Source organism: Phyllobates terribilis, unplaced genomic scaffold (assembly GCF_046119375.1).
Source record: "Phyllobates terribilis strain yellow unplaced genomic scaffold, ASM4611937v1 Scaffold_1__5_contigs__length_1240528914, whole genome shotgun sequence".
Classification (NCBI taxonomy): Eukaryota; Metazoa; Chordata; class Amphibia; order Anura; family Dendrobatidae; genus Phyllobates; species Phyllobates terribilis.
Genome location: NW_027362761.1, coordinates 583,691,600 through 583,710,229, shown reverse-complemented (window position 1 = coordinate 583,710,229; position 18,630 = coordinate 583,691,600). Strand labels below are relative to the sequence as shown.

General features: G+C 45.7%; 1 protein-coding gene across 2 annotated transcripts in view; it reads right to left on the bottom strand.

The window, feature by feature from the left end:
• Positions 1-18,630, bottom strand: part of SPEF2 (sperm flagellar 2) — a 158,622-nt gene that overhangs the window by 50,064 nt on the left and 89,928 nt on the right. For both annotated transcript variants that reach the window (XM_073681592.1, XM_073681589.1), the window contains 3 exons: positions 7,791-7,928; positions 3,972-4,132; positions 2,745-2,934 (listed from right to left, as the gene is read on the bottom strand). In XM_073681592.1, coding sequence (XP_073537693.1) covers positions 2,745-2,934; positions 3,972-4,132; positions 7,791-7,928 — 489 coding nt within the window. The remainder of the gene's footprint in view (positions 1-2,744; positions 2,935-3,971; positions 4,133-7,790; positions 7,929-18,630) is intronic.

The window sequence follows — 18,630 nt, the reverse complement described above, 5'->3', positions numbered from 1 at the left end:
TATGGAGGACTATGTGGGGCCCATTATTCTGTATGGAGGACTATGTGGGGCCCATTATTCTGTATGGAGGACTATGTGGGGCCCATTATTCTGTATGGAGGACTATGTGGGGCCATTATACTGTATGGAGGACTATGTGGGGCCCATTATTCTGTATAGAGGACTATGTGGGGCCCATTATACTGTATGGAAGACTATGTGGGGCCCATTATACTGTATGGAGGGCTATGTAGAGCCCATTATACTGTATGGAGGACTATGTGGGGCCCATTATTCTGTATGGAGGACTATGTGGGGCCATTATTCTGTATAGATGTCTATGTGGAGCCATTATTCTGTATGGAGGACTATGTGGGGCCCATTATTCTGTATGGAGGACTATGTGGGGCCATTATTCTGTATAGAGGACTATGTGGGGCCATTATACTGTATAGAGGACTATGTGGGGCCATTATACTGTATAGAGGACTATGTGGGGCCTTTATTCTGTATAGAGGACTATGTGGGGCCATAATTCTGTATAGAGGACTATGTGGGGCCATTATACTGTATAGAGGACTATGTGAGGCCCATTATAGTGTATAGAGGACTATGTGGGGCCCATTATACTGTATGGAGAACTATATGGGGCCATTATTCTGTATGGAGGACTATGTGGGGCCATTATTCTGTATAGGGGACTATGTGGGGCCATTATTCTGTATAGAGGACTATGTGGGGCCATTATTCTGTATAGAGGACTTTGTGAGGCCATTATTCTGTATAGAGGACTATGTGGGGCCATTATACTGTATAGAGGACTATGTGGGGCCATTATTCTGTATAGAGGACTATGTGGGGCCCATTATTCTGTATGGAGGACTATGTGGGGCCATTATTCTGTATGGAGGACTATGTGGGTCCATTATTCTGTATGGAGGACTATGTGGGGCCATTATTCTGTATGGAGGACTATGTGGGGCCATTATTCTGTATAGAGGACTATGTGGGGCCATTATTCTGTATAGGGGACTATGTGGGGCCATTATACTGTATAGAGGACTATGTGGGGACATTATTCTGTATGGAGGACTATGTGGGGCCCATTATTCTGTATGGAGGACTATGTGGGGCCCATTATTCTGTATGGAGGACTATGTGGGGCCATTATTCTGTATAGAGGACTATGTGGGGCCCATTATTCTGTATGGAGGACTATGTGGGGCCCATTATTCTGTATGGCGGACTATGTGGGGCCATTATTCTGTATGGAGGACTATGTGGGGCCATTTTTCTATATAGAGGACTATGTGGGGCCCATTATTCTGTATGGAGGACTATGTGGGGCCATTATACTGTATGGAGGACTATGTGGGGCCCATTATACTGTATGGAAGACTATGTGGGGCCCATTATACTGTATGGAGGGCTATGTAGAGCCCATTATACTGTATGGAGGACTATGTGGGGCGATTATACTTTATGGAAGACTATGTGGGGCCCATTATTCTGTATGGAGGACTATGTGGGGCCATTATTCTGTATAGATGTCTATGTGGAGCCATTATTCTGTATGGAGGACTATGTGGGGCCCATTATTCTGTATGGAGGACTATGTGGGGCCATTATTCTGTATAGAGGACTATGTGGGGCCATTATACTGTATAGAGGACTATGTGGGGCCTTTATTCTGTATGGAGGACTATGTGGGGCCATTATTCTGTATGGAGGACTATGTGGGGCCATTATTCTGTATAGGGGACTATGTGGGGCCATTATACTGTATAGAGGACTATGTGGGGACATTATTCTGTATGGAGGACTATGTGGGGCCCATTATTCTGTATGGAGGACTATGTGGGGCCATTATTCTGTATGGAGGACTATGTGGGGCCATTATTCTGTATGGAGGACTATGTAGGGCCATTATTCTGTATAGAGGACTATGTGGGGCCCATTATTCTGTATGGAGGACTATGTGGGGCCATTATTCTGTATGGAGGACTATGTGGGGCCATTTTTCTATATAGAGGACTATGTGGGGCCCATTATTCTGTATAGAGGACTATGTGGTGCCATTATTCTGTATAGAGGACTATGTGGTGCCATTATTCTGTATAGAGGACTATGTGGGGCCATTATTTTGTATAGAGGACTATGTGAGGCCCATTATTCTGTATGGAGTACTATGTGGGGCCCATTATTCTGTATGGAGGACTATGTGAAGCCCATTATTCTGTATGGAGGACTATGTGGGGCCCATTATTCTGTATGGAGTACTATGTGGAGCCATTATTCTGTATGGAGGACTATGTGGGGCCATTTTTCTATATAGAGGACTATGTGGGGCCCATTATTCTGTATAGAGGACTATGTGGTGCCATTATTCTGTATAGAGGACTATGTGAGGCCCATTATTCTGTATGGAGGACTATGTGAGGCCCATTATTCTGTATGGAGTACTATGTGGGGCCCATTATTCTGTATGGAGGACTATGTGAGGCCCATTATTCTGTATGGAGGACTATGTGGGGCCCATTATTCTGTATGGAGTACTATGTGGGGCCCATTATTCTGTATGGAGGACTATGTGGAGCCATTATTCTGTATGGAGGACTATGTGGGGCCCATTATACTGTATGGAGGACTATGTGAGGCCCATTATTCTGTATGGAGGACTATGTGGGGCCCATTATTCTGTATGGAGGACTATGTGGGGCCCATTATTCTGTATGGAGGACTATGAGAGGCCCATGATTCTGTACCATGTTAGCGATGGCTGCTAGCGCAGACTGCCACGTGTCGAGAACGCGCCTCTGATCGGCTTCGGACGGCTGCCCCGTCGTTGCCTCAGCGCTGGTGTCCTCCTTCCCTTTCCCAGCAGCGGCCGTTTTACTTCTCTGTTTCCCCACGTTCACCTCTGGAGTCGGAGGTCTTCTGGGAACCAGCGGAATCCTGCAATCGGGAAAAGTAATTCTGTATCATCAGGACTTGCCCCGATCTCTCAGCCATATCAGATCGCTTTCTGACGTGTCGGCCATGGCTGTATGGAGCGAGCTCAGGAGCTGTGCCAGCTCCAAACATGTAGTAGGTGTAATAATAATAATATTAGCAAATACCTCCAATTAGAAATATAGTATAGTTCTTCTGATTCGCTATGTTGCTTACCCCATGCGCAGGGCATTGCAGTAGCTTAGGTATCCATGGTTACCACCACTAGCAACTAACTGTCACTATATGAGTGGTTGCAACCATGGATACCTGAGCTACGGCAATGCCCTGCACATGGGGTAAGCGACTTAGTGAATCAGAAGAACTACACTACATTTGTAATTGGAGGTATTTGATAATATTATTGTTATTATTACACCTACTACATATCGCAACAGGATCTTGGAGACGGTAATACCCCTTTAAGCTTAATCTTCAACTTTTTAAATTGACTTTAATTTTTGATTATCTTTTCAGATTCCTGCTTGCTGTCAGTGAATGGGAACGCTGGTTTCCAATTAGCAGCCCTGCACTCGGTCCGTCCTGCTCTCGGGTGAGGAGTGGATGCAGAGATCTCGCTGGTGGTTTGTCACAATGTATCAGTCAAGGGCTGGACTGAGACGTCAAAACTTCTGATAATGATCGACTTCTTCTGAGAAGCCCATCGTCTTGTTACACTTCTCAGAAGGTTTCTTTCAGGACAGATATCAGATCAGACCGGGGCTGAGATACAAGAGAAGGTGACGGAGCTGCCACGTTTTTCTGACAGCAGCATTTGAAGTACGTGGCATGTACCCCTCTATGAGATGATTGATAGGCTGGGGGTCTCCTGAAGACCCCTGTGTCTGCCATGACAGTGCACACTGGCTGGGCTTCATAGGAGACAGCGATTTTTACTATATACTGCAAAAACTGTGGGACCTAAGGGACCAAAATATAGTAAAAAAAGAAAAGATTTTAAAAATATGAAAAAAAAAGAATATATGATGTCACGTTTTTACCTTCTAGGGTTGTCGGACTCGTCTGCTGAGCCGGAATTACAAATGTCGAGGAGCGGGAGGCGGACGAAGCCCTGCACGTTCTCCGCTGGGATTTTATTCTCCATCCCTTCGTAGTAATCGTGAAGAAACCGCATGGTGTCCTGGAAACGATCCACCTCCACCTGCGGAGACATACAGAGGAGTGGTCATTTGTGTCCAGGCTTTGAAGGGGTATTCCCATCTCCAAGCTTCCGTCCCAATAACTAGTAAGTGTAATAATAATAATATTAGTAAATATCTCCAATTATAAAAGTAGTATAGTTCTTCTGATTCACTATGTCACTTACCCCGTGTGCAGGTTATTGCAGTAGCTTAGGTATCCATGGTTACGACTATTCATATAGTGACAGTTGGCTGTTAGTGGTTGTAATCATGGATACCTAAGCTACTGCAATGCCCTGTACATGGGGTAAGAGACAAAGCATATCAGAAGAACTATACTACAGTTCTAACTGGAGATATTTACTAAAATTATTGTCATTACACCTACTACATATTGGGATAGGATTTTGGAGATGGGAATACCCCTTTAATTACTCCATGACTGATATAATAAATATATATATATATATATATATATATATATATATATATATATATATATACAGTACAGACCAAAAGTTTGGACACACCTTCTCATTTAAAGATTTTTCTGTATTTTCATGACTATGAAAATTGTACATTCACACTGAAGGCATCAAAACTATGAATTACCACATGTGGAATTATATACTTACCAAAAAAGTGTGAAACAACTGAAAATATGTCTTATATTCTTGGTTCTTCAAAGTAGCCGCCTTTTGCTTTGATGACTGCTTTGCACACTCTTGGCATTCTCTTGATGAGCTTCAAGAGGTAGTCACCGGAAATGGTTTTCACTTCACAGGTGTGCCCTGTCAGGTTTAATAAGTGGGATTTCTAGCCTTATAAATGGGGTTGGGACCATCAGTTGTGTTGTGCAGAAGTCAGGTGGATACACAGCTGATAGTCCTACTGAATAGACTGTTAGAATTTGTATTATGGCAAGAAAAAAGCAGCTAAGTAAAGAAAAACGAGTGGCCATCATTACTTTAAGAAATGAAGGTCAGTCAGTGCGAAAAATTGGGAAAACTTTGAAAGTGTCCCCAAGTGCAGTTGCAAAAACCATCAAGCGCTACAAAGAAACTGGCTCACATGAGGACCGCCCCAGGAAAGGAAGACCAAGAGTCACCTCTGCTTCTGAGGATAAGTTTATCCGAGTCACCAGCCTCAGAAATCGCAGGTTAACAGCAGCTCAGATTAGAGACCAGGTCAATGCCACACAGAGTTCTAGCAGCAGACACATCTCTACAACAACTGTTAAGAGGAGACTTTGTGCAGCAGGCCTTCATGGTAAAATAGCTGCTAATAAACCACTGCTAAGGACAGGCAACAAGCAGAAGAGACTTGTTTGGGCTAAAGAACACAAGGAATGACATTAGACCAGTGGAAATCTGTGCTTTGATCTGATGAGTCCAAATTTGAAATCTTCGGTTCCAACCACCGGTTCTTTGTGCGATGCAGAAAAGGTGAACGGATGGACTCTACATGCCTGGTTCCCACCGTGAAGCATGGAGGAGGAGGTGTGATGGTGTGGGGGTGCTTTGCTGGTGACACTGTTGGGGATTTATTCAAAATTGAAGGCATACTGAACCAGCATGGCTACCACAGCATCTTGCAGCGGCATGCTATTCCATCCGGTTTGCGTTTAGTTGGACCATCATTTATTTTTCAACAGGACAATGACCCCAAACACACCTCCAGGCTGTGTAAGGGCTATTTGACCAAGAGGGAGAGTGATGGGGTGCTACGCCAGATGACCTGGCCTCCACAGTCACCAGACCTGAACCCAATCGAGATGGTTTGGGGTGAGCTGGACCGCAGAGTGAAGGCAAAAGGGCCATCAAGTGCTAAGCATCTCTGGGAATTCCTTCAAGATTGTTGGAAGACCATTTCCGGTGACTACCTCTTGAAGCTCATCAAGAGAATGCCAAGAGTGTGCAAAGCAGTCATCAAAGCAAAAGGTGGCTACTTTGAAGAACCTAGAATATAAGACATATTTTCAGTTGTTTCACACTTTTTTGTTAAGTATATAATTCCACATGTGGTAATTCATAGTTTTGATGCCTTCAGTGTGAATGTACAATTTTCATAGTCATGAAAATACAGAAAAATCTTTAAATGAGGTGTGTCCAAACTTTTGGTCTGTACTGTATATATATATATACACGTGGTCAAAATTGTTGGTACCCCTCGTTTAACGAAATAAAAACCCACAATGGTCACAGAAATAACTTGAATCTGACAAAAGTAATAATAAATTAAAAATCGATGAAAATGAACAAATGAAAGTCAGACATTGCTTTTCTGCTTCCACGGAATTTAAAAAAAAAATTAAACTGATGAAATCGGCCTGGACAGAAATGATGGTTCTTCTTAACTTAATATTTTGTTGAACAACCTTTTGAGGCGATCACTGCAATCACACGACTCCTGTAACTGTCAATGAGACTTCTGCTCCTCTCCACAGGTATTTTGGCCGACTCCTCATGAGCAAACTGCTCCAGTTGTCTCGTGTTTGAAGGTTGCCTTTTCCAACAATTTTGACCACGTGTGTAAGTCATCTTAGGGTCATCTTAGGCACTGGGTGTGTTTTGGGGGTCCTCCTCACATCCCAGTACATTATACCTTCATATCCCAGTACAGAATCCCCCCATCCCAGTACATACTGGTTACCGCCGTGTTCGGCACACAGTGGTACAACAACACGGCTGTACCCACACAACGAGGGGTACCAACAATTTTGACCACGTGTGTTTGTGTGTATATATATACACACACTGTATACCGCTGTTAATTCCAAAACTGTTTCAGTCTCTTTACCTACCGGATACTGAATTATCGCAAACTCCATTTTTTTTTTTTCAGACAGTCGTAGAAAAATGTGAAAATCTCGGAGTAAAGAAAGTGGAAGCCGAGCGCAGTCTGAACATGTACGATCGCAATCTGCGATGCTTTGCCATTCTGTGCCGGAGGCTTATGAGGTTTTCTTGATTATCGGATTCCAGATTAAAGGAATTTCACTGAAATATTTCATTCATTGAAAAAAAAAAAGAAAACAGAGAGACAAAACAAACAAGTAACAAAAAAAGTACCCCAAAAAAGTTTTTGGAGTTTCTAAAAGTATCACGTTGTGGTCTCTGCGCTTCCTGTAGTAATCCGCATCGTCTCCCCCCATTGTCTTTAAGGTTCCCGGTGAAAATTAACCTGTTAACTCACTGGAGCAAAGTGATTGTGTGTCAGTGATGGATTAGCACGACGGGTGAGGGTGGTAGGACCTCAGCGGGGGCAGCAGCAGCTGCCAGTGAGATGTGGATGTGATCATGGCCGGGCCTGGGAACTGCACAGAAACCACATTCCCAAAGATCAGAGGCTGCGGAGGCCGTTACTACTCATCTCATCTTCCACCTGCACCGGCTGCCGTACGATAGGAGTGATGTCAGGTCCTGTATATTGTAGTGATAGGGCCGCTATAATGAGCAGCTGTACAGGGTATGTGGTGGGGGTCCGCTGCCCTATCTGACCCCCATAATCCGCACCATAAGGCAGATCCCGCTGCGTCCATCAATGGTCTAATGTGTACAGTGGCCACCTTCTGTCAGCACGGCAGATCTCCGACCAATCTCTGGAGGGGGTCAGACCCCCAGCGATCAGGAGATCGGAGCGCCCCCAATCTGTGAGTGAACAGTCACATACAAATACCTGCATCAATGAGAAGAAATGGTTCATGAGTATCCCCAGATGATCCTCCAGCCACCCATCACTCATAACCTCCGTCCGCTCCTGCTCGGCCTCCTCCTTCCTGTTGTCGCAAATATCCCAGAGACGATCTCTCAAATCCTTTATGGGAAAAAGGCAAAAAATCACCGAACGCAAAAATATAGAATTCAAGAGAATCTCCACCTTGTGACGCCATCCTTATAATATCCACAGGGATCCACTACTCACACAACACCACCATTAGAGGGAGCTCAGGAGCTTGCTGTATACTGTGTTATCACTGAGTGCATTTTATACAAGGAGCTCCCCCTAGTGGTGACTGCAGACAGAATCTTATCGTGTATCTCTGTATACAGGAAGCTCCCCCTAGTGGTGACTACAGACAGAATCTTATCATGTATCTCTGTATACAGGGAGCTCCCCCTAGTGGTGATTGCAGACAGGATCTTATCATGTATCTCTGTATACAGGGAGCTCCCCCTAGTGGTGACTGCAGACAGAATCTTATCATGTATCTCTGTATACAGGGAGCTCCCCCTAGTGGTGACTGCAGACAGAATCTTATCATGTATCTCTGTATACAGGGAGCTCCCCCTAGTGGTGACTACAGACAGAATCTTATCATGTATCTCTGTATACAGGGAGCTCCCCCTAGTGGTGATTGCAGACAGGATCTTATCATGTATCTCTGTATACAGGGAGCTCCCCCTAGTTGTGGTCGCAGACAGGATCTTATCATGTATCTCTGTATACAGGGAGCTCCCCCTAGTGGTGGCTGCAGACAGAATTTGATCATGTATCTCTGTATACAGGGAGCTCCCCCTACTGGTGGCTGCAGACAGGATCTTATGTATCTCTGTATACAGGGAGCTCCCCCTAGTGGTGGCTGCAGACAGAATCTTATCATGTATCTCTGTATACAGGGAGCTCCCCCTAGTGGTGGCTGCAGACAGGATCTTATCATGTATCTCTGTATACAGGGAGCTCCCCCTAGTGGTGGCTGCAGACAGGATCTTATCATGTATCTCTGTATACAGGGGAGCTCCCCCTAGTGGTGGATGCAGACAGGATCTTATCATGTATCTCTGTATACAGGGAGCTCCCCCTAGTGGTGGCTGCAGACAGGATCTTATCATGTATCTCTGTATACAGGGGAGCTCCCCCTAGTGGTGGCTGCAGACAGGATCTTATCATGTATCTCTGTATACAGGGAGCTCCCCCTAGTGGTGACTTCAGACAGAATCTTATCATGCATCTCTGTATACAGGGAGCTCCCCCTAGTGGTGACTTCAGACAGAATCTTATCATGCATCTCTGTATACAGGGAGCTTCCCCTAGTGGTGGCTGCAGACAGAATCTTATCATGTATCTCTGTATACAGGGAGCTCCCCCTAGTGGTGGCTGCAGACAGAATCTTATCATGTATCTCTGTATGCAGGGAGCTCCCCCTAGTGGTGGCTGCAGACAGAATCTTATCGTGTATCTCTGTATACAGAGAGCTCCCCCTAGTGGTGGCTGCAGACAGGATCTTATGCATCTCTGTATACAGGGAGCTCCCCCTAGTGGTGGCTGCAGACAGAACCTTATCATGTATCTCTCTATACAGGGAGCTCCTCCTAGTGGTGACTGCAGACAGAATCTTATCATGTATCTCTGTATACAGGGAGCTCCCCCTAGTGGTGGCTACAGACAGGATCTTATGCATCTCTGTATACAGGGAGCTCCCCCTAGTGGTGGCTGCAGACAGAATCTTATCATGTATCTCTGTATGCAGGGAGCTCCCCCTACTGGTGGCTGCAGACAGAATCTTATCATGCATCTCTGTATACAGAGAGCTCCCCCTAGTGGTGACTGCAGACAGGATCTTATCATGTATCTCTGTATACAGAGAGCTCCCCCTAGTGGTGACTGCAGACAGAATCTTATCATGTATCTCTGTATACAGGGAGCTCCCCCTAGTGGTGGCTGCAGACAGAATCTTATCATGCATCTCTGTATACCGGGAGCTCCTCCTAGTGGTGACTGCAGAAAGCATCTTATCATGTATCTCTGTATACAGGGAGCTCCCCCTAGTGGTGGCTGCAGACAGAATCTTATCATGTATCTCTGTATACAGGGAGCTCCCCCTAGTGGTGATTGCAGACAGGATCTTATCATGTATCTCTGTATAAAGGGAGCTCCCACTAGTGGTGACTGCAGACAGGATCTTATCATGTATCTCTGTATACAGGGAGCTCCCCCTAGTGGTGGCTGCAGACAGAATCTTATCATGTATCTCTGTATACAGGGAGCTCCCCCTAGTTGTGGTTGCAGACAGGATCTTATCATGTATCTCTGTATACAGGGAGCTCCCCCTAGTGGTGGCTGCAGACAGAATTTGATCATGTATCTCTGTATACAGGGAGCTCCCCCTACTGGTGGCTGCAGATAGGATCTTATGTATCTCTGTATACAGGGAGCTCCCCCTAGTGGTGGCTGCAGACAGAATCTTATCATGTATCTCTGTATGCAGGGAGCTCCCCCTACTGGTGGCTGCAGACAGAATCTTATCATGCATCTCTGTATACAGAGAGCTCCCCCTAGTGGTGACTGCAGACAGGATCTTATCATGTATCTCTGTATACAGAGAGCTCCCCCTAGTGGTGACTGCAGACAGGATCTTATCATGTATCTCTGTATACAAAGAGCTCCCCCTAGTGGTGACTGCAGACAGAATCTTATCATGTATCTCTGTATACAGGGAGCTCCCCCTAGTGGTGGCTGCAGACAGAATCTTATCATGTATCTCTGTATACAGGGAGCTCCCCCTAGTGGTGATTGCAGACAGGATCTTATCATGTATCTCTGTATACAGGGAGCTCCCCCTAGTGGTGACTGCAGACAGGATCTTATCATGTATCTCTGTATACAGGGAGCTCCCCCTAGTGGTGGTTACAGACAGGATCTTATCATGTATCTCTGTATACAGGGAGCTCCCCCTAGTGGTGGCTGCAGACAGAATTTGATCATGTATCTCTGTATACAGGGAGCTCCCCCTAGTGGTTGCTGCAGACAGAATCTTATCATGTATCTCTGTATACAGGGAGCTCCGCCTAGTGGTGGCTGCAGACAGGATCTTATGTATCTCTGTATACAGGGAGCTCCCCCTAGTGGTGACTGCAGACAGAATCTTATCATGTATCTCTGTATACAGGGAGCTCCCCCTAGTGGTGGCTGCAGACAGAATCTTATCATGTATCTCTGTATACAGGGAGCTCCCCCTAGTGGTGGCTGCAGACAGGATCTTATGTATCTCTGTATACAGGGAGCTCCCCCTAGTGGTGGCTGCAGACAGAATCTTATCATGTATCTCTGTATGCAGGGAGCTCCCCCTAGTGGTGAATGCAGACAGAATCTTATCCTGTATTTCTGTATACAGGGAGCTCCCCCTAGTGGTGACGGCAGACAGGATCTTATCATGTATCTCTGTATACAGGGAGCTCCCCCTAGTGGTGGCTGCAGACAGGATCTTATCGTGTATCTCTGTATACAGGGAGCTCCCCCTAGTGGTGGCTGCAGACAGAATCTTATCATGCATCTCTGTATACAAGGAGCTCCCCCTAGTGGTGATGTATACAGGGAGCTCCCCCTAGTCGTGGCTGCAGACAGAATCTTATGTATCTCTGTATACAGGGAGCTCCCCCTAGTGGTGGCTGCAGACAGAATCTTATCATGTATGTCTGTATACAGGGAGCTCCCCCTAGTGGTGGCTGTAGACAGGATCTTATCATGTATCTCTGTATACAGGGAGCTCCCCCTAGTGGTGACTGCAGACAGAATCTTATCATGTATCTCTGTATACAAGGAGCTCCCCTTAGTGGTGGCTACTAGAGATGAGCGTTGTTCTACTCGAACTGTTCGCCAATCTCAAATTCGAGCTGTTTTGGGCGGTGTTCGAGCCGGTCGGCGAACACGAACAATTTGAGAAAAATTCGGCTGTTCGAGGTTATGTTCGATAACTGTTCGTGCACCAAAATCATAACTGGATTTTTTCTCAGTAATGATGAAAATTAATGTTAATACGCAGTTTGAGTGTACAGCGGGGCGGGGGGAGGGGCAGGGGATGGATCTCTGCAGGAACAATGAAGATCTCCATTTTTTTTTCTCTTTCCCGCATTTGCAGTGGGGAGGTGCAATCTGTCAGCCTATCAGCAGCGCACACACGGAGCGAAGTGCTTTTTTTCACACAAGCAAGGACATGTGTCATTGGCAGTGTATGTCACATGTCCTTGCCCTATAAGACCAAGCCATTTTCCCCGTCGCCACCATTTTCTCACTGCTGCAGCTGCGTGTTAGACGGCACCGCTGTTGCTGTGTGCGCTATACCTTGTTAATTTCAAGCCAATTTTCGCACAAATATACAGATAGCTTGGGAGTAGGGAATAGTTGTGATTGCAGTCCTTTTAAGGACTAGGTTACAGCATTTCCTACGACTTTTATCAGGCAGGTCTGTGCTCTTAAATAGATAGGTTGTGGGAGTAAAGACTAATTGTAATTGGAGTCCTTTTCAGGACTAGGTTACATCAGTTCCTATCAGTTTTTGCCAGGCAGGTCTGTGCCAGTGCTGTGCAAGTTTTTTTCACAGCATTTGGCTGAATCTAGCAAAGCTAATCCTTTTTGGCCTATTGCAGAGTGTGTTAGTCAGTGGAGTAGCCTATCTGTGTTGCAAGATATACCACCTGTGTATAGAATACCAATTTTTTTACTGCACCTAGTGAAGTAAAATCTTTTGGGCATAGCATCATTCTATTAGTCCATCTATACTGACCTCCATCAGGTTGCAAACTGAATATAATTTTTTTCTGCATCTAGCTCTGAAAAAATATTTGGGCTTCTAGCAGTGTGTGGGACTTGGTCTATTAGTCCATCTATACTGACCTCCATCAGGTTGCAAATTAAAAATAATTTTTTTCTTCATTTATCTCTGAAAAAATATTTGGGCTTCTAGCAGCGTGTGGGACTTGTTCTATTAGTCCATCTATACTGACCTCCATCAGGTTGCAAATTAAAAATAATTTTTTTCTGCATCTAGCTCTGAAAAAATATTTTGGCTTCTAGCAGTGTGTGGGACTTGGTCTATTAGTCCATCTATACTGACCTCCATCAGGTTGCAAATTAAAAATAATTTTTTTCTGCATCTAGCTCTGAAAAAATATTTGGGCTTCTAGCAGTGTGTGGGACTTGGTCTATTAGTCCATCTATACTGACCTCCATCAGGTTGCAAATTGAATAAAAAAAATTTCTGCATCTAGCTCTGAAAAAATATTTGGGCTTCTAGCGGTGTGTGGGACTTGTTCTATTAGTCCATCTATACTGACGTCCAGCAGGTTGCAAATTGAATATAATTTTTTTCTGCATCTAGCTCTGAAAAAATATTTGGGCTTCTAGCGGTGTGTGGGACTTGGTCTATTAGTCCATCTATACTGACCTCCATCAGGTTGCAAATTAAAAATAATTTTTTTCTGCATCTAGCTCTGAAAAAATATTTGGGCTTCTAGCAGTGTGTGGGACTTGGTCTATTAGTCCATCTATACTGACCTCCATCAGGTTGCAAATTAAAAATAATTTTTTTCTGCATCTAGCTCTGAAAAAATATTTGGGCTTCTAGCAGTGTGTGGGACTTGGTCTATTAGTCCATCTATACTGACCTCCATCAGGTTGCAAATTAAAAATAATTTTTTTCTTCATTTAGCTCTGAAAAAATATTTGGGCTTCTAGCTGTGTGTGGGACTTGTTCTATTAGTCCTTCTATACTGACCTCCAGCAGGTTGCAAATTGAATATAATTTTTTTCTGCATCTAGCTCTGAAAAAATATTTGGGCTTCTAGCGGTGTGTGGGACTTGGTCTATTAGTCCATCTATACTGACCTCCATCAGGTTGCAAATTAAAAATAATTTTTTTCTGCATCTAGCTCTGAAAAAATATTTGGGCTTCTAGCGGTGTGTGGGACTTGGTCTATTAGTCCATCTATACTGACCTCCATCAGGTTGCAAATTAAAAATAATTTTTTTCTGCATCTAGCTCTGAAAAAATATTTGGGCTTCTAGCAGTGTGTGGGACTTGGTCTATTAGTCCATCTATACTGACCTCCATCAGGTTGCAAATTGAATAAAAAAATTTTCTGCATCTAGCTCTGAAAAAATATTTGGGCTTCTAGCGGTGTGTGGGACTTGGTCTATTAGTCCATCTATACTGACCTCCATCAGGTTGCAAATTAAAAATATTTTTTTTCTGCATCTAACCCAGCCAATAGTTTTGGCCTAATACCACAGTTTGGCCACTCAGCTCTGCTCGGTTACCATCCATTGTTTTTTTGTGCAAACAACTCCAGAGTTGTGAATTAGTTAACCACCAAAATGAGTGGAAAAAGGCCTGCTGCTGGTGGAAAGGGGAATAGGCGTGTTGGGAAGGGGAAAAAAGGTTGTGTCCGTGGGGTAGGTGCAGAAGAAAGACCATCTTCCAGCCAAACTAAAATGTCTACTTCTTTTAGCGGACAATGTGATAAGATCCCTTTCTTACGGCCACGCCAATCGCTACAAATTCCAGATGAGGCACAAAAACAGCAGGTGCTTCAACGGATATCAAGTGCTCCTTTAAGTGGGCTCTCCTCCACATCAACTTCAACATCACAAATACTCCAGTCCTCAAAGGTGTCACCCAAATCGCACTTGCTTCCTCACAGCTCCCAAATCTCCAGCTGCCCGTCTGAGTATGAGGTAGAACAGATGGTTGAGTCTGCAGAGCTGTTTACTCATACTATAGCCTGGGAATCAGAGGTCGACTCCAGCGCTTCTGTGAATCCAGACGAGGAAATGATCTGCACTGATGCCCAGAATCTTTATGAGTCGGATCCAGGACCAGACGCAGAAGGTTCTGACCATAATGTAGACCCTCATTCCCAAACTGTAACTCCTGTTGGTGGAGACAATGAGGAAGACGATGATAAGACTCAAATACCTGATTGGAGCGACAACTTTAGTTTTTTGTCAGGGCAGGAACAGGTTGGCTCTGAGGCCGACGGGTGTGATAACGCACAGGGTGATGATGATGAGGTCGGAGATCCCACTTACTGTCAACCCACAGTCAGCCAAGAGATGAGGTCAGCAGAGGAGGTGGAGGAAGATGCTAGTGACGACGAGGTCAGGTTGCGCCTTCCTGGACAGAGACGTAGTACTGGAAGCACGTCAACAACTGCATCCTCAAACACAACTCTGCCTCTCACCACAAGTCGTGGTGGCTCTTCAGGTCGCATGGGTGCTAAGCCTTGCATAGCCTGGGCATTTTTTCAGATCGATAAAGATGACCCAACTCGTGTTATCTGTAACATTTGTCAGCAAAAGCTAAGTAGAGGCCAAAAAATACATAGTGTGAGTACTTCATGCATGAACCGGCACATGGACATGAAGCATAAGTTGCAGTGGGAAGCTCAGTGTGCTACAATGCGGTCTAGCCGGCCGGGCCAACCACCGTCTGCCATATCTTGTGCATCCGCGGCCTCTTCATCCTCTGTGACTGGGGGGACAGCAGTCACACCTGTTTTGGGGCGCAGACCTGCCACCTCTTTACCCGCAACAGCCAGCGTGAGTGGCAGGTCATCATTTTCTTTGGAAGTGGTAACACCAGTTGGTCTTGAGCGCTGTTCGACATCGATAGCACCACCTTTGGATCAAGGCAACCTAACATGTCCGCCTGCATCTTCCTCACAGACCGGCAGTTTGCCGGGGACACCCTTATCAACCTCGTCTAAGCACAATAGCCAGCCCTCGGTCCCTCAGATGTGGACAAGTAAAAGACCATTTCCTCCTAGCCATGAGAAAGCTAAGAGGTTGAATTTCACCATCTGCAAGCTCTTGGCTACAGAAATGCTGCCTTTCCGCCTGGTGGACACAGAGGATTTTCGAGACCTTATGTCCGTCGCAGTGCCCCAGTACCAGATGCCCAGTCGGCACTACTTCTCAAAGAAAGGTGTGCCTGCGCTCCACCAGCATGTCGCACACAACATCACCGCTTCTTTGAGAAACTCTGTGTGTGACAGGGTGCATTTCACCACAGACACTTGGACGAGTAGGCATGGACAGGGGCGTTACATGTCGCTGACTGGGCACTGGGTAACTATGGTGACAGCAGGACAAGGGGCTGCTGTCCAAGTCTTGCCGTCCCCACGAGTTGTGCGTCAATCCTCTTTATGTCATTTTTCCTCCACTGCTTCTGCCTCCTCAACCTCCTCTCGGTCTTCCACCTGCACCCAAAGCCTGTCTGGTCATGCCACAAGCTTTCTAACTGCGCAGAAGGGATCCTGCACACCTCCTTACTATGCTGGCAGTAGGGCTCAACGTCATCAGGCGGTTTTTACATTGAAATGTCTGGGAAATGTGAGTCACACAGCTGAGGAGTTGTGGTCAGCTCTGGAGAACCAATTTCATAAATGGTTGTCTCCACTGGACCTGAAACCAGGGAAGGCCGTGTGCGACAATGCTGCAAACCTGGGTGCGGCCCTTCGCCGGGGCAATGTCACACACGTGCCTTGTATGGCTCACGTGTTGAACCTGGTTGTCCAGCAATTTTTAGCCCACTATCCCAGACTAGATGGCCTTCTGCAGAGGGCACGGTCGCTGTGTGCTCACTTCCGCCGTTCGCATCCCGCAGCTCAGCGACTTACATCTCTACAGAAGTCGTTGGGCCTGCCACTTCACCGGCTAAAATGCGATGTGCCTACCTGGTGGAATTCAACTCTGCACATGTTGCAGCGACTGTGGCAGCACCGACAAGCCCTGGTGCAATACGTTCTGACGTATAGCCTGGGCCAACGAGATTCAGAGGTGGGGCAAATCACGCTGGAGGAGTGGTCTCAGATCAGGGACCTATGCACCCTTCTGCACAGTTTTGAAATGGCGACGAAGATGTTTAGTGCTGACGATGCCATTATCAGCATGACTATTCCGGTGATTTACATGCTGGAGCACATGTTAAACAGAATTCGGAGTCAGGTGGTGGCACAAGAGGAGGTGGAGGAAGTAGAGGAGGAGGAGTTGTATGCGGAAGGGCTAACATCTGCAAGGTCCAGACGGTCGGCAGCACCAAGGCGGCAGGCATGTGAGGGTGGGGGAGATGGTTTAACCAGGGCGCATGGTAGCAGCCAAACTAGTGAGGAAGGTGCAGGAGCCCAGGAAGAAGTGGAGGACGAACTGATGGAAGACTCATCAGATGAGGGAGACCTTGATCACATTTCTGTTGTGCGAGGTTGGGGGGAGAGGACAGAGGAAGGAAGCATGATTGTTACCTCGCCACCAACACAACAGGGACTTGGTGCTCCTGGATGCGCAACACACATGAGTGCCTTCTTGCTGCACTACCTGCAACATGACCCTCGAATTGTGAGAATTAGAAATAATCCTGACTACTGGGTTGCCACACTGTTAGATCCCCGGTACAAAAGTAAATTTGCAGAAATTATTCCTGCCATAGAAAGGGATGCACGCATGCAGGAGTATCAGCAGAGACTGTTGCAGAATCTTACATGTGCTTTTCCACAAAATACCAGTGGTGCACGTAGTGAATCTCACAGTTCCAACTTGCCAACCGTGGGACCGTCAAGTGTTCAGCACTCAAACCGTAACAGAACCACAGTATCTGCTGGTAACATCAATTTTGCGGAATCATTTCACCACTTTTTTAGCCCATCCTTTGCAAGGCCACAGGAGACAAGAAGTCTGACACATAGTCAACGCCTAGAGACGATGGTACAGGAGTATCTCCAAGTAAACATTGAAGCCACGACTGTGTCACTGGACCCTTGCTCTTTTTGGGCTTCCAATCTGGATAAATGGCCGGAGCTAGCCACTTACGCCTTGGAGATCTTGTCATGCCCCGCAGCCAGCGTTCTGTCTGAACGTGTGTTCAGCGCTGCTGGTGGTGTGCTGACAGATAAGCGCACGCGGCTCTCCACTGATAATGTAGACAGACTCACGTTCATAAAGATGAACAAATCATGGATCCGAAACGACTTTTCTACCCCTGTGTCATCCTGGGGAGAGTAAAAGCTTGATGATTGGTTAAAATCACCCTACCAACCGTTTTAAGCTTTCAAATTACTAATCATGTTTATCTGTATCTTGACTGGAAAATAATTTGGGCTTTGTAGCAGTGTGCAGCACTGATCCTATTAGGCCATCTATAATAAGCTTCACCAGATTTAAAATTAAAAATAATTTTTAGCTGCATCTAGCCCGGAAAATAATTTTGGGGCTCCGAGATGCGCAAGACACATAAGTGCCTTCTTGCTGCACTACCTGCAGCATGACCCTCATATTGTCAGAATTCGAAGTAATCATGACTACTGGGTTGCCACACTCTTAGATCCCCCAAACTTTTCGATCAACCTTTTCATTTTAATAAAGACCAAAAAAATGGTCATTTTTGAAATTATAAGCATTAGCAGGTTGTTAGAAACTGAAATCAAACAGTTTTCAACTCAAAACTTTATTCTAGGTGATATTACATTTGCTCATAGGACCCCTTGTTCGAAAGGAGCTTCTGAACTCTCTCGTCCATTGAATTTGTCAGGTTTTGGATGGTTTCTGCTTCAATTGTTTTGCATGAGGACAGAATACCCTCCCAGAGCTGTTGCTTAGATGTGAGCTGCCTCCCGCCATCATAGACACTCCTTTTAATGATGCTCCAAAGGTTCTGAATGGGGTAGAGGTCAGGGGAGCATGGGGGTCACACCATAAGTTTGTCCCCTTTTATGCCCATATCAGCCAGAGATGCAGATGTTTTATGTGC